Source organism: Gasterosteus aculeatus, chromosome 14 (assembly GCF_964276395.1).
Source record: "Gasterosteus aculeatus chromosome 14, fGasAcu3.hap1.1, whole genome shotgun sequence".
NCBI classification, from domain to species: Eukaryota; Metazoa; Chordata; class Actinopteri; order Perciformes; family Gasterosteidae; genus Gasterosteus; species Gasterosteus aculeatus.
Window position 1 is genome coordinate 212627 of NC_135702.1, and position 16840 is coordinate 229466.

At 46.6% G+C, this 16840-nt stretch overlaps 2 protein-coding genes across 2 annotated transcripts; both read right to left on the minus strand.

Annotated features, from left to right (window-relative positions):
* Window positions 1-1094: 1094 nt before the first annotated feature.
* On the minus strand, window positions 1095-9096 carry hpse (heparanase). Its single transcript, XM_078088525.1, has 12 exons — window positions 8253-9096; window positions 7501-7664; window positions 7273-7401; window positions 6906-7079; window positions 6420-6591; window positions 6019-6066; window positions 5214-5307; window positions 5039-5145; window positions 3833-3947; window positions 3513-3622; window positions 3292-3441; window positions 1095-2985 (listed from the first exon to the last, which is right to left on the minus strand). The coding sequence occupies exons 1-12, from the start codon at window positions 8450-8452 to the stop codon at window positions 2826-2828; spliced, it is 1623 nt and encodes a 540-aa protein (XP_077944651.1). The 5' UTR covers window positions 8453-9096; the 3' UTR covers window positions 1095-2825.
* Window positions 9097-9199: 103 nt separating this feature from the next.
* On the minus strand, window positions 9200-16794 carry helq (helicase, POLQ like). Its single transcript, XM_040170275.2, has 18 exons — window positions 16162-16794; window positions 15195-15714; window positions 14540-14718; window positions 13774-13974; window positions 13630-13702; window positions 13459-13556; window positions 13246-13344; window positions 13003-13148; window positions 12684-12923; window positions 12213-12354; window positions 12017-12121; window positions 11725-11926; window positions 10825-10982; window positions 10662-10760; window positions 10398-10571; window positions 10201-10314; window positions 9512-9646; window positions 9200-9363 (listed from the first exon to the last, which is right to left on the minus strand). Exons 1-18 carry the CDS (start codon window positions 16336-16338, stop codon window positions 9298-9300), a joined length of 2928 nt encoding a protein of 975 aa, XP_040026209.2. The 5' UTR covers window positions 16339-16794; the 3' UTR covers window positions 9200-9297.
* Between the last annotated feature and the right edge of the window lie 46 nt (window positions 16795-16840).

Sequence of the window (16840 nt, forward strand, 5' to 3'; positions counted from 1 at the left end):
TAACGTTACAACCTCATTTTCAGATACGTTGATTTGTTTTTTTAATAGAAAATGACAACCTACGTTTTTATTGGTACAAACTGCTACAAGGAAGTGCTACATATCCAGATGTAGTGTAATGTAATGTAATACATATCCAGATGTAGTGTAATGTAATGTAATACATATCCAGGTGTAATGTAATACATATCCAGATGTAGTGTAATGTGATGTAATACACATCCAGATGTAATGTAATGTAATAAATATCCAGATGTAGTGTAATGTAATGTAATACATATCCAGATGTAATGTAATGTAATACACATCCAGATGTAATGTAATGTAATACACATCCAGATGTAGTGTAATGTAATGTAATACATATCCAGATGTAATGTAATGTAATACACATCCAGATGTAATGTAATGTAATAAATATCCAGATGTAGTGTAATGTAATGTAATACATATCCAGATGTAATGTAATGTAATACACATCCAGATGTAATGTAATGTAATACACATCCAGATGTAGTGTAATGTAATGTAATACATATCCAGATGTAATGTAATGTAATACATATCCAGATGTAGTGTAATGTAATGTAATACACATCCAGATGTAATGTAATGTAATACATATCCAGATGTAATGTAATGTAATACACATCCAGGTGTAATGTAATGTAATACATATCCAGATGTAGTGTAATGTAATGTAATACACATCCAGATGTAATGTAATGTAATACATATCCAGATGTAATGTAATGTAATACACATCCAGGTGTAATGTAATGTAATACATATCCAGGTGTAGTGGGTAGAGGTGTGTTTTTAGCTGTAAAGGCCTTCTGGTGTCATTGGGGAGCTCATTCCACCATTTCTCTTACCATTCTAGCTGAGTTTGGGACATTCCAAAATATTCCAGCAGGTTAAAGCTACACTACATAATATGTTAATATTATATTGTTTTGCCATGATAAAATCTGTGGTTATCTGTATAAAATCCATTATTAACCTGCATTTAATGCAGCGCCGCCACATGGACGCTAATCAGGTGCTCGCGCCTTGTAGGAGCGGCCGGTAAAATCAACGCGCATTTGCTCGTATTGTCACTTTAATATTCTTTTATTCATTGTTCGGCAAAAACAACATAAATGACACTCATAATAAACGGAGAATTCAATGCGTAATGCGGTCAAAAATAGTATCTCCTTCCGCTCTCAAAATAAAAAACACACCTGGCCTTACTCAGGTGACATTTAAATAGCCGACGCCCCCTGACGTCATCATTACATCATCACAAATAAATCAACAGAAAAGGCAGTTTCATTATGCACGATACAAATGTAGTGAAATGGCTTCTACAAGCCTCTTCATCTATATCACCTTCCCCTCCCCCACCAGCGACGACCCTCTCTATTCTGGAGAGAGACGTTAACCGGCTCTTCAAAAGACAAAACCCCCGTAAGGCAGCCGGCCTGGACTCCGTCTCCCCTCACTCCCTGAAGCATTGTGCTGACCAGCTGTCTCCAGTGTTCACTGACATCTTCAACACCTCCCTGGAGACATGCCACGTACCAGCCTGCTTCAAGGCCTCCACCATCATCCCTGTCCCCAAGAAGCCCAGGATCACAGGACTCAATGACTACAGGCCCGTCGCCCTGACCTCTGTAGTCATCAAGTCTTTTGAACGGCTAGTCCTGTCCCACCTGAAGTCCCTCACCGACCCCCTCCTGGACCCCCTGCAGTTCACCTACAGAGCCAACAGGTCTGTGGACGATGCTGTCAACATGGCCCTCCACTACATCCTCCAGCATCTGGACTCCCCAGGAACCTACGCCAGGATCCTGTTTGTGGATTTCAGCTCTGCCTTTAACACCATCATCCCGTCTCTGCTGCAGGACAAACCTCCCGCCACACCAACAGTTTCTTCCCGTCGGCAGTCGGGCTCATCAGCAGAGCCGGTCCCCCACTGACTGACTCTGACATCCCACCGGTCACTTCCCTTCACACTGCACATGTCACTTTAACTGTCATTCATCACTTTGTCGCCACTCGTCACTGTTACTTGTTCGTTACTTGTTCGTTAGTGCACTTTATGCTTAATATTTTAAAACTTTTTTCATATTTTAAATTTTTAACTTTTTATTCCCTTGTTTTATACTAACCCATAGCCTTATTCTACTGACCCATTGCATCAGCATTTCATTTTACTTTATTTTATTACTTGTGCACTGCTGTCTTGTTGTCTATTGTCACACTGTCTACTGTCACGCACCAACCGCCAAGACAAATTCCTTGTATGTTTGACATATTTTGGGAATACATGTTTCCTGATTCCTGATTCCTAATCAAACTACACAAACATCAACACGACTCAACAAGCTTTTTTGACTTTCCAGATGATTGAGTGAGCAGATGGATGGAAGGTTCTCCCCACACCTCTGGACTGGGAGCAGTTGTCCCTACTGTCTCGGGGAGGGAGTCCCTGCATGAATCCAGAAGAATCCAGCTCTACTATTCAGAGACAGATTCCCACGTTAAAGGGTTCTGTGTCATCTAATCTTTATAGATGAAATAATTGTTAAAGAATTTAACCCTGAATAAACCGTAAAAACGAGAGAGACTACATGATAAATAAAGCAGAACTAAAAACTCATCACATCCTTTATTAGTTCCTCTCTTCTTAACATAATCTGAAAGGTTTGACACGTTGAAGATGTGTTTATTAAATCTTCATGTTCATCATCTTCATATTACCCCTGTTTATCACCTGGTAAGGTGATGGCAGTGTCTGGCCTGCTAGTACCTGGACAGGTGGGCTGTCCCCTGATGTGTCACATACAGGCGACGGCTCCAGCGTCTGTGAGGACGAAGAAGGCCATCGAGAAAGCAGGCAGCTGCAGGTGTTCTGCTGGAGGAAGACGAGCTCCTTTAAGATGAGGAAGAGTTCTGTCGTCCACCATCTTCAGCACACCTCCGTTCAGCTTCACACACCTGGGCAGTGACACAGTACGTGAGCTCTGGTGCTGTACGACCACATACGTGTAGTCCACCACACACACGCAGAAGTATTACTAACAATGATACTAATACAACTAATACTACTCTCCCAGGGCTGACTTTTTGGAATTACCCACAATGCACAGCATGAATACATGTTGTATGTTTCCTCTACATTCATGCTTCATGTTCTATGAGATCCTGTTTGTCTTACGAGAACCTTGAATCTCTAAAGGCTCTTCAGCATTGTGACAGAAGGACTAGACACATAAAGCAATCAATGGAGCTATAGATCGGTACCTGGAGTAGAGCCCCTCACCCCCCGGGCGGTCGGACTGGAGGACAAAAGCCTCCACTGTGCTGGAGGAGGACAGCAGGGCCGGAAGGGAGATCCAGGCCGGCTCCCGTCCAAGGTTCATGGAGATCAGGGTGACGGCTCCGCCTCTGTAACTACAGAGGAAGGAAAGTCAGCCGAGATGTCGGGCAGGAAGGGACAAGGTGTGACCTCATAGCGGGAGAACCTGTTCCTGTTGGAGCAGTGCAGGTACAGCCTCACTCTGCTGCTCGGGGATTCTACCTTCAGGACCTCGGGACCCACAAGCCTCTTGTAGAGGACCGACAACCAGTAGTCCTGTGAGCAGATATGGTTATCATCAATAACGTGTTATCATCAATAACGTGTGTGGTATTATTTGTAGGGGACCAATATATCGTTGCAAAGTTCAATCAAATAGTTAATCAATCAATTTGAATAACGTTATTATAGATTAAATTGGTCCCTTAAGTTGTGCAACAGTTGCTCTACACTGTACTTAGACACGTAAAGGTCATAGCGTCTCACAGGAAGTGGATCCAGGTTGTCATCCAGCAGATGATAACTGCCAGAGCCAATGAACACCTGCCGCATCACCACAGCCGTGCCCAGCCGGGCCGAGAGGCCCAGTTTATCCAACCACCTGGGGAGGAGAAGCACATGTTAATGACATGGAGAAACATGTGTTATTACCATGAGTTAATAACACACAAACATGTCAATTACACATTAAACCATGTGTAATAACAGATACGCATGTTGATGACACATGCATATGAATTAATAACACAGAATAACACAATGACCCTGAAATGTGTTTCAATAATACTACGACATCCCATAATAACCTGATCATGTGATCATAGAGATCACATAGAGATAGAGATCATGCGGTGATACAGATCATGTGATGATACAGATCATGTGATGATACAGATACAGACCATGTGGCAATAACACAGATCATGTGTGTGACTTATGGGTCATCAGTAAACTCAATTAGCTCCACGTCGTCTCCTGTTTCAGAAAATGAGGACTTGAGGTCTGAACTGATCCAGGTCTCTGGTTCCTGAACTCCTGGTCTGAGACAAATAGGACTCTGTCTTGGTTTAAAGTCTCAAAGACATGAGGAATACACTGGCATGAAAAATAACGTTTATATAAACAATAACTCGCATAGAGAATAACTCGCAGAAAATAACTCGCAGAGAATAACTTTCATAGATAGAGAATGACTCTCAGAGAATAACTCACATAGAGAATAACTTGCATAGAGAATAACTCGCATAGATAGAGAATAACTCACATAGAGAATAATTCGCATAGAGAATAACTCGCATAGAGAATAACTCACATAGAGAATAACTCGCAGAGAATAACTTTCATAGATAGAGAATGACTCTCAGAGAATAACTTGCATAGAGAATAACTTGCATAGAGAATAACTTGCATAGAGAATGACTTGCATAGAGAATAACTTGCATAGAGAATAACTCGCATAGAGAATAACTCGCATAGAGAATAACTCGCATAGAGAATAACTCGCATAGATAGAGAATAACTTGCATAGAGAATAACTCGCATAGATAGAGAATAACTTGCATAGAGAATAACTCGCATAGATAGAGAATAACTTGCATAGAGAATAACTCGCATAGAGAATAACTCACATAGAGAATAACTCGCATAGAGAATAACTCGCATAGAGAATAACTCACATAGAGAATAACTCACATGAATCCTGCTACGAAGGTGTCTGACAGTCCGGCGGCTCCTCCTCCGAAAGCCGAGCTGGTCTCCCCAAGCCAGACCGGCTTCTCAGGAGACACCATTTGCACCTCCTGTCCCGCAGAGGAGGACATGCATGAGACACGGTCCTGTCTCTCTCTCTCTCTCTCTCTCGCCTTACCTGCAGCACGTCTTTGGTCTTCTGGATCAGAGAGTCCAGGACTTGAGGATCCAGAAAGTCTTCCACTGCTGTGTCTCTGCCGTTGACGTAGTAACTAGGAAACGAAAGGAGTGGATGAATAGCTTTATTATTTAGTGATCAATAAAAGAGTAAAACATTAACTCATATTGACCCTCCAGCACAAGTCCTAACCTCACAAATAAAAACCAAATAATTCAGTGGATCACGCACAAACCGCCAAGACAAATTCCTTGTATGTTTGACATATTTTGGCAATAAATGATTCCTGAATTAGTTTTTTCGTGACTGAACTGCCAGTTCTTGCTGTAGATTCTGCGATGTTAGATTGAATCGACTGCTAGCGTGCCCTCCTATCGTTGCTAGGTTTGACCTGATCCAACTGCTTTGCTTTCTCTTCTGAAGCGGAGCAGACTTGCTTCACTCAAGCTCTCAGTTTGTCAAAACAGCAGACTGTGAATGTTCACTGATTAGGGCGACAAAGCGGTTGTTGTTTTGCACTTTGAGGAGTTTCTGCTGAGAGGAATCGACCTTTTGTCTCCTAACGACAAGGTGTGTGATCAGCGCAGCCGTAGGCGACTTCCACTGACGTATACATACATGTGTATATATATATATATATATATATATATACACATGTATGTATGTATGTTCATTGATATACTGAATTGTTTGATTAAAATTACCTTATGTTAAATATTTAACTGCAAAATAATAATGCATGTTTGAAACCCTTTTTTGCATTGAATCATACTGGGATTATATTTTTAACGCTAAAGTGACTCACTGGTGCCAAGTTACGGCGTCAACAGCTTGAGAGCCGCTCTGCAGGAACCTGAGGAGGGGCATTAGTACAACAATAAATACACAACAACAATAATACACAAGGACACACACGTGTACTAAAAGTACCGGCAGCCCCACACACACACACACACACACACACACACACACACACACACACACACACACACACACACACACAGCTCACTTGTAGATCAGAACAAGACAGAATCGCTGATCTTTTAAAGGCGACTTTGTCTTAATATTGACTATATATATATATATATATCATCTGGTAATACAAAGTCAACAGATCAAGTCTACAGATCAATGAAGTACTATCGGATCTTCCTTTATCGTTCATCCTATGATTAACGTTATTGATCAGGTGGTGTGACCTCTCACCCCTCCAGGAGGTCGACCCGGTGCTCTCGCGGCTGACCCACGTCCGGCCCAAACAGCCCCGCCCCCCGGTACCATGTGGATTGTGACATCATCTCTCTGAGACGAGCGAAATCCCGACCCAGCTGATGTCCGTCCACTCGGATCCCGGCTTTCTTCTCATAGCTGTTTGGTTCTGAGGACAGACAGAAGAAGTCACTTCCTGTCACGCGAGGTCACTTCCTGTTTGCACTCTGAGGTACACGTTTGAGAACGCAGGGTGTCGATATCACTGTAGTGTGTGATTGTTAAACTGTAATTCTACATATTGACTTAACATTAAATACAAACATTGATAACTATTTCATAAGATGCAGAAAAGCATTAACGAATCACGATGGAGAAGCTGCCTCTAGCATCTCAGACATTTCTGCAAAAGATTCTGTCAACGTGCTGGCTATGGTCCGGTTAGCGCCCGGTTAGCATCCCTCGTGTCGCCCGGTAGCCTACCGTTGCCCAGCTCCCAGGACATCAGATACCCTCTGGACTCACAGTACTGCAGCAGCAAGCCGGCGTTGCTGCTGTTCCAGCTGTTGTCGGCTGATCTGAGCAGGGCGTTCAGCCCGAAGATGAGATCCATCCCCGAGCAGCTAGCGAAGGAGTGAAGCAGGTCCACAGTGTCCTCTGAGGGGGATGGTGGGGGGTCATTACTGAGGCAAAAGTATCAACACGGTTCTTCTGAAGTAAAAGTATCTCCTACAGAAATGAAATAAGTGGTCCAGACATTGAGCCTTGCAGAACACCTGAGCCAGGCCTCCAACTAAGAACCTACAACACCCCCATCGGGGAACACATCATGTGACCTTTAAGAAGATACCTGTGAACTTCACTCTCCTGTACTTCCCCTGCAGATCTTCCCTCATCAGGGTCAGCAGTTGTTGAGTCCAGTCTCTCTTCAGTTTGTCCTCCAGCCACAAGGGAAGCTCCATCCGATCACAGGAGCCCTCTAAGGGAGACGGGATGATGTCATGATTGTATCTACTGAAGCGAGAGCTGACTTCATGTTCAGTGGAATGCAGGGGAACCAATGAAGAGCTGGCGTTACCTGCTGAGGAACCATTGAAGAGCCACCTGGCTGAGGAACCTGCTGAGGAACCCAAGTCCTGCTGGACCTTCTGGGGGCTGAACACCATGAAGTCTTGTCTCGTCCCACCGAACCTCAGGAAAGATGGCGTCAAAGCTTTAGCCAGGGTCCTGATCTTCGTAGAGCTGAGGACAAAACCACAAACTGTCTTCAACGACATACGTTTATGATGACCAGCTGATACAAGACATCAGACGGGTATGAGTATCACATTAATGTATAAATAGTAAAAACATAGTAAAAAAGTACAGAATGTAAAGTTATTTGTTCTGCATCAACACTTTAATTAATGAATAATCATAAGACATAAATATAATCAATAACAATTACTTAACAACACAATAATTACGTTTTTATTTCAATGGGAGGAAACCTCGTTATACTCACCTGAAGAAGTACATGAGGATTTAATCACCCTCATTTTAAAGTTCTCAATGAAAACATGAATCAGTTTCGCTCAGCTAATTTTCATATAAATAGAAACTTTGAGTGGATTCAGGATTTAAAACTCAGAGCGGTTTAATCTGTAACAGGATCAGATTAAAGCCACAGAAACATCTGCTTTATTAAATAAAACCGCTGTATTACTAAATAAAAACATCTGCTTTAACATTAAATCAAATATTTCCTCAATTCATGTTCATTACAACCGTGTTTTCTTCTTAGATAAAACATCTGTCTCGTTGTCTGTTCCCGGGCCGACAAACACGCACCTCAGCAGGGACACGAACTTTTCCTCTGACGCCAGACTCGCGTCGATGGTGACGGACAGAAAGCGGGGGTCCACGCGGCGGACCACCGCGGACGGATCCACCTCCACCACCGAACAGTTCCGGTCCCGGTCCGCGAGGAGGAGCGCAGTGGTCTGGTCCCGGAGGAGGAGGACCAGAAGCAGCAGAGCGGCGGACTCCATGGACGCGGAAAGAAGCTCCGGCTCCCCGGCACTTCCTGTGTGGCTCCTCCCGCTGTGGCCGGAAAGCAGAGGCTCCTCCCCCGGCTGATAGGCTCCTCCCCCGGCTGAGAGCAGAGGCTCCTCCCCCGGCTGAGAGCAGAGGCTCCTCCCCCGGCTGAGAGGCTCCTCCCCCGGCCCTCCTCAGGTTATAGTACTGCGACGCTGCATATCGCCATTCATTTGATCAGCTGTACAGGTTATGAATCAACTAATAAATTAAGTATTATTAAAGATAAAAGTACCTCCAGAATACCACGTCATATAATGAGCTGCGATTTCACATCATACTGAGTATTACGAGTACCTACATTACTTTGTTATGCAGGTGAATTTCACCGACACATCAAACATTAATCAGCAAATTCATCACACGTGGTTGTGTTTTGTATGAAATGTGAAGTTTAAATACATGTAGAGTCGTAATTGAATAAGAACTCAAATGTCTGTAAAACACTAAATATAGTATTGTAGTTTTAACGGTTGAATTTTCAATTATCTTCGGTGAAATAATAATAATAATAAGTAATTTTCAGAACGGTAACCCCTTAAATGATGGTTGTTTTTATTAAAAGTAAATAAAATCATTTTGATTTATTCTCTGTAATCCAAATGTTACGTTTATATTATAATAGTTTAAGCACATTATTTGCTTATTATAATTATTACTCGTTAAATCCTTCATTTATGGACAAAACACAAACATGTTGGTTACTTGTTGTATATTATTTTAATCAAGTTTGTGTTTCAGAGAAATAAAAGCGGTAAAAAACAAACAAAGAGAATAAAACTTAATAATAAACGAGTTGTTACGGCTTCATCAGCAACTCGTCAACTTCTTCCTGAAGAGCTGCAGCTTTTTCATTCAGCAACATCTGGAACACAAACATCTGCTCATTAACATAACACGCGTGATGTCATCTGGAACATCTGCTCATTAACATAACGCTCGTGATGTCATCTGGAACATCTGCTCATTAACATAACGCGTGTGATGTCATCCCTGCGAGGAGGACCACTCGCCTTGGCGGAGGCCACGATCTGATTGGCTCGTTTGGGGAAGAGGTTTTCTATGGCGTTGGAGAGAAGCGCCGGGTCGGCGTTGGCCAGCTGAGTCAGCGTTTGGTAGCCGGCGTTGTAGAGCTGCTTTGCTCTGGACTGACGAGGAAAAGACAAATAAAAGGTCTGATTCTCGTGAGCGGGGAGGTTTGAGCCACTGGACCAGTGGCGCCAAAACAACGAGCCTCTCATCTGTCAGGAGGAGGAAAGCGTCACAAGCATCCCGCACCTTCTTGGTCATTAGCCTACTGGAGTCAGCCTGGGTCACTTTGGAATGAATTTAAATACGTTAGCAAGAATCGCTAGTTAGCATTAGCATTAGTTTAGCTCATCTCTCGCGCATGCGTGACGTCATTTTTTTATTGATGGCACACGATCGACTGATCGATTGAGCACCCTGCACTAAAATACCTACAAATGAGTCATAGTTCATCTGCAGACCTTCGTCAGAGAGAGGACCTCCTCTTCATCGCACTTACCCAGAATCCTCTCTGACGCCAACAAACCACTAAAATGTGACTTTGATTCACGACAACAGAGGAAAGCTGGAGACCTCACAAGAAGCTAACACCATCAGAGGATCATGCAGAAGACGCTGGTAGTAGCCTCCATGTGGTTTGGTTCTAGCAGGCTTCGAGGAGCTCCACACTGACCTCCATCACTCCGGCCACCTCCATCAGCGGGATGAGCTCAGCCGTCACACAGTAGCTGAGCCTCCGGGTCAGCTCTGTCAGCAGAGCCCTGAACGGCCAGAACTCCTCCAGCTCCTGGTCACAGAGGAACAACCACGTATCACCCTCAGCCGACCTGAGACCAGCCCCAGGGGTCTTCTACCTGACTGAGATGTTACCTCGGTGAAGTGCAGCACGCAGGAGCAGAAGGCCGAAGAGGAGCCCAGTAAACTCTGGATGAAGCCTCGGCTCAGATGGAACCGCTCGGAGACGCTCCACAAGTTGGTCTCCTTGAGCAGAGAGAAGAGGACCAGAGCCAGATACATCCTACTCACCACCTCCATGTTGACAGGCTGAAACAGAAACAAGTGGTGTCACTGATCAGACCTGCTCTCCAGGTCTCACCTCCTGCTGAGCTCACTGGGAAACATTCTTCTTCTCACCTTTCTCACTGTTTGTCCTGCAGCTTTTCTGGCGATGAAGCTCTCTGGAACTCCGACGGCTGCAGACATCTTCTGTTCCGCATCCGTCAGCAGCGTGAACTGCACCAGGAAGATGGTGGGGTCAGGAGGCAGGGCTATGAGGTGGGTTCAGAAGGTGGAGTACCTGTCTGAAGAACACCATCCAGTCCGGCCTGCACTGTGTGATCATGTCGTATGGGGTGACCAGGTAGACCAGGTGGAGGCAGCTGTTGAGCAGAAGACCTTCCAGACCTTTGGAGAGGTCTTTGTAGAGGAGGTCACTGTAGGACAGGTCCACGGAGCCTGAGGGGTCAAACATCTGCATATGGAGGACTCACGGCGACAAACATCTGCACGAGGAGGCCTCACAATGACAAACATCTGCACGAGGAGGCCTCAACGGCAAACATCTGCACGAGGAGGACTCACGACGACAGACATCTGCACGAGGAGGCCTCACGACGGCAAACATCTGCACGAGGAGGCCTCACGACGGCAAACATCTGCACGAGGAGGCCTCACAACGGCAAACATCTGCACGAGGAGGCCTCACGACGACAGACATCTGCACGAGGAGGCCTCACGACGGCAAACATCTGCACGAGGAGGCCTCACAACGGCAAACATCTGCACGAGGAGGCCTCACAACGGCAAACATCTGCACGAGGAGGCCTCACAATGACAAACATCTGCACGAGGAGGCCTCACGACGACAGACATCTGCACGAGGAGGCCTCACGACGACAGACATCTGCACGAGGAGGCCTCACAACGGCAAACATCTGCACGAGGAGGCCTCACAACGGCAAACATCTGCACGAGGAGGACTCACAACGGCAAACATCTGCACGAGGAGGACTAACACGGACAAACATCTGCACGAGGAGGACTCACGCGGACAAACATCTGCCTGACAATCCATCCATCAGTCTGATTCAGATATAAGTATATTAATAAACAAGCACTACTGTCGGTCTGGAGCAGCGTTTTCTCACTTCCTGTCCCAGCAGCATTCAACTGAAGCTCCTCCCACAGGGTGACTCACCTTTGAAGGTTGCTCGTCCCAGTTTGGTGACCTGCAGCGTCTGAACGTGAGCCGTCTCCGTGACAAGATCTTTGTCCTTCAGGAGGTCGACGCACCGCTGCACCTCCTCCTTTAGGCTGGTCTCCGCACACAGCGCCTCCTGCTGGACGCACAGCAGCGTCGCGCACAGGAAGTCCATCACGCGACCCACCGACGAGCAGATCTGCAACGCACCACACATCCACATCAGCAGGACACGGGACAGGACAGGAGGAGACGGGACGGAGCAGGAGGAGGAGACGGGGCGCCTCACGTTGAGTCCGATGAGTGACAGGATGAGGCTCAGGAGGCCCCTCCTTCCATCACGCAGCAGGTTGCTGTAGCACTTCTCCATGGGAGCACAGACGAGGGTTTTAGCCTGAGAAGAGAACGTTCAGGTCAAAGGTCACAAAGAACTTTTGTCTTTTCACACAGAGCACTTCTCTCGCTATTTACACACGAGCAGTTACCGCGTCTCTGTCCGCGTCCTGCAGGATGAGGACGCTCTCCCCCACGGCGTCGATCCCGGCCCGACCGGCTCGGCCAACCATCTGTTTGTACTGGCTCCTCTTCAGGAAGTCTGAGGCCACGTAGGGCGAGCGGAGGATCACCCTGAGGAGAGTGTGACATCTCAGAGAGAACACCGAACCTCTATATTCTACTTGGAGGGAATCTGAAATGGAAACATTTTCTGCATCGGCGGGTCGTACGACTTTAGAGATTCATATAATTCAACATGTGGATGATTTCCACTGTCACGTGACCTCTTGATGAGTTTTAAATTTATATATATTATAAAACTTGTGATGAAGGTAAATATTTCTTTTTAAAAGGGTTAACGTCTTCAGCTGGAAGAGACGGCGTGTCGAGAGACCGCGTTTAGGAACCCGTGAAGCTGAACTCTGGTACAGAGGGGAACCCGGGCACGTGGAGCAGCTTACCGGCGGGCTGGAAGGTTGACCCCTGCAGCCAGCGTGGAGGTGCAGGTGAGGAGACAGAGCACCCCGTTGGAGTAGGCCTCCTCCACCAGCTTCCTCTCCTCAGAGGTCAGCCCGCTGTGGTGATAGGCCAAACCGTACGGCACCGTCCTCCGGAGCACCGGACACGCCGAGCCGCTGCCGCTGGCCCTCAGCTCCCTGAGGAGGACGGCCTTCTCCGGCTGCCTGAGCGCCAGGAACTCCCTGTGGGGGGTAAACTCTTTAGGGGGCTGCACAGGCCTCTCTTGAGTGGGCCGGGTCGGTCACTCCTTCAGATTCTCACTTTTTGAGGTACTTGCAGATCATCCCCACCACGTTCTCACAGTTCTTCTTGGTGGGGCAGAAAACCAGACAGGAATGTGTTGGAATGACTTCAGTCACCAGAGCAATGATGTGATCCGGATCCACCTTCTGCATGGAGCTAGAGTACTAAGGGTCAAAGGTCAAATCAAAAGATGGATTATGTTTTTGGTTGTAGGTAGAAAAACAAAACCAAACGGCAACATGTTGAAACAAATGAAGTCACCTTAAAGTTGAGAAGACGTGAGAATTTAAAACATTCCTCCTCCGTTGGGTCGACCTCATAGATGGTGTCGGTCAGCTTCACGTACTCCTTCAGCTGCACCTGAACACATAACAGCACTAATACATCTCCACCTGGACACTACTGTACTACTATCCATCCTGGAGGCTTTAATGTCTCAGTGTCATGGATGGAAATGTGGTTTGAATCCCTCACAGGCCTGAAGTCGCTGGTGTAGTTCTCCGCCCTCAGGAAGGTCTGCAGGTCTTTGATGTTCCCCAGAGTGGCGCTCATCCCGATGACCTGAGTGCTTTCTGGAGAAGAATCCCGTGACTCAAAAGGTTTTAAGGTCTCACAGCCGAGGTGGATTGAGAAGTAGTGACTTACTGCTCGTGAAGAGGACTTTGGCTAAAGTCATTTCAATGATTGCTCCTCTGCTGCCGTCTCCCAGCATGTGGAGCTGTAAGACACACAAAGACATGAAGCCTCTCACCTCCACCTCCACCTCAACTCCCACCTGCGTTACTGCACCTCGTCCACCACCACCAGCCCGAGGTCCTCCATCCTGCCGGTCTCGATCAGGGAGTTGACGAGGCTGTGGGCCTTTTCTATCGTGGCAATGTACACGGATCTGTTGTTCCTCCTCTTCACGGGAGGGAACCTCCCTTTGCTGCCCGCGTACTCCTCCACCAGGAAGTCCAGTTCCAGACCGAAGCTCGCTAACCCACGTACCTGCAGGGCAAAACACGGGTTCAGGTCACAAGGGTTTCCCCACAAGGCTCGATTCTGGGTCCTCCACCCTTCACTAGAAGAACAAATTATGTCACTATCTCAATGATCTCCTTCTCCGTCTGCTGACTCGCCTCCAGCCAGAGGAGGCATCGTGCTAACTAGTCAATTCTTGTATCATTTGAGGTCCCATGAACCATGAATTGGCAACGGCTCCTTCAGCCCCGCTTCACACCCGGCCCGACCGACCGACCGAGCCAGCCCAAGTTAGGGATCTGATGGGGCGACTTCCCTTACTTACCGTGATCCAACATGCCAGAGGCTGTAAGGTGAAGGAAGGAGAAGGTGTCCTGAATCTAATCAAACATCTGCTGTAAGCACCGCGAGGTTTCCTTTAGGTCTGGGACCTCCTTGCCTGTCTCCAACTCTTTAGCATAACAAAACCAATCTCTGTATAACGGCGCCTGCCACTGCCTGTGCATGTATAGCTGGTGCACACGGAAAATACAACTTTGATTGACTTCATAAGGGATTCCCGATTGGATGAGAAAAGCTCGTCTGTCGCTACCTTCTCCTGCACCAACGATATGTACGGGAGGATGAAGAGGCAGTCCTTCCTCCTGCACAGCAGCTCTCTGAGGACCAGGATCTCTGCGACCAGGGTCTTCCCCCCACTGGTGGGCAGCGAGTAGATGAGGTTCTTCCTCCGCTGCACACAGTCCAGATTCAGACACGTCCGCTGCCAGTCTGAAACATCACGGGAGCGTTAGCTGTTAGCTTAGCACAAAGAACGGAAACAACTTCCACCAATCCGCTCCTCTGAAGCGGACCGATCAGCAGGTCAAATCTGGTTTCTTTAATGTGGATAAAGTGTTTAAAACGACATGTTTCTCCCAAAATCTAAATGACTACGGGCATTTTTGAGCTTTTGCTCTGAATATTAGTGGAGTTTTTTTTTAAACTTTAATAGAACTAATGAAAAGTATCTAAAGATGAATTAATAATGAAAAAATAGTTAATTCTGGAACTAACCAGTTATTTTCACCATTGAAGTTCTAGTCAAATGCATATCAGAAAATAGGCCATTAAATGTTTGCTACACCCCAAAGAGACGTCTTGTTTTTTACCAAAGCTGAACACATTTACCTCATCGTGTCAGAGAGAAGCGTCACATTAGAGAAGCTTTGAGCTTAGAAGATGATCACTGCTTGTTTTAAACAAACCGTATAAATCCTGGATTCCTCTCAGTTTGAACATCAGCTCCTTCACTCTGGTGGGGAGTCCGAAGAAGGGCCCGAGGTCGGGGGTCTCGGCACAGACGGTGTCCATGGCCCGCATGGCGACGCTGATCTCCTCAGAGACCACCGCTTCCTTCAGCATGGCGCTGCGTAACACGCTGGAGGGAGCCGCTGCGTTGCAGAGCATCGCCCTCTTCATCCGATCTGCCACGCTTCTCCTCTTCCTCGTGTCCCCAGCGTCTCCGAGAGGAGACAAGGCTCCGTCCTGCGGGCAGCTCCTCTTCGGGGGCCTGTCGACTTGCTCCTCAAACAGACGCTGGCTGGTTGGTAAGTCTTCATCCCCAAGGACGTCCAGGATGGAGTCCGTGAGGACGTCTTCGCCCAGCTCCTTGTGTCTCAGGGCGGTGAACTCAAACTGCTCCGCATGGTCCAGCTTCTCCAGCAGAGAGCTGTCCTCCAGGAGGCTGTCGTAGTCCCCAAACAAGTCCTCGCTGTCACTGCAGAACTGTCAACACAACACAGCTGTTGACCTACCGCCCTGTGACCAATGGATCAGCAAAGACTAGCCGATTGATCCACTAGATTAAGGACAGGAGACGAGCTTCAAGCTCCTTCAAAACCACCAACAGCTGATAAAGAGCTTCTGGACTGTTTGAAGACTCAACTTATTTTAATGATCTAAATCAGCCGTATATGTCCTTTTGGTGAATAGATTGTAGGAAGATAATTCAACATGCCCATCACAGTCTTACAAAAGACAAAAATGAACAAATAAAATGTCCTCTTTCTTTTGTAAAACTTTCAAAAACAGAAGAGATTCATGTTATTCTCAAAAAATAAAACCTTCACATATTCTCGTCTAGGTGGAATTTCGGCTGAACAAACAACGATTGGTGGATTGTTTTCTGTCTACTGGCACGAAAACTTTAAGCTCATCATCAATAACTTGTACCTCAGCAGCCGCTCCATCAGCCACGATGCTCCCGAGCCTCCGGGCTCTGGGACGTGGCTGTGAGCAGGTAGCTCCGCCCCTCTTCCCGACAGGTGTCAGGTGAGTCCTCAGGTCCCTGGAGCGCTTTCTCGAGGATACTCTCTTGATTTGGAGTCCCTGTTTCCCAGAAGCGTTCATCACTGCTTCAGCTAACACACCAGCCTGATGCTACATCTCACGCCAGTTTATCCACCAACTAGATAACGTTAAAATGAATAAACCACGACTAGTTAACCTAACTAACTCCCAAAACAACCTCAAAGTACCTTAACTGCAGCGCCCTCGTTAGCTAACGTTAGCTTAACTTTAGCTCACACATTAGCTTAATGTTACCTATGAAAATTATAGCGGGCTATTTTTTCACTAGAAGCACCGCTAAATTAATCTGAAACAAACGTAAAAACACATAGGGTCGCAAATCCAAAGTTAATAAATAAATTAGCATTCGTAAAGCTTAGTTTGTTTTAACGTTAAAGGCTCAAAAGCTCCGCGAGCGTCATATTCAAAAGCACCCCGGCATCTTCGGAGCAAGAGCGAAACCCGCCCTCGCTTCCGTCTTCGCTTTACCGGGTCCCTCGCGAGCCTAGCGAACCGAGCCGCTTTCTGTAAGGCACAGGTGTATTCGGCGCCATAATCTTCG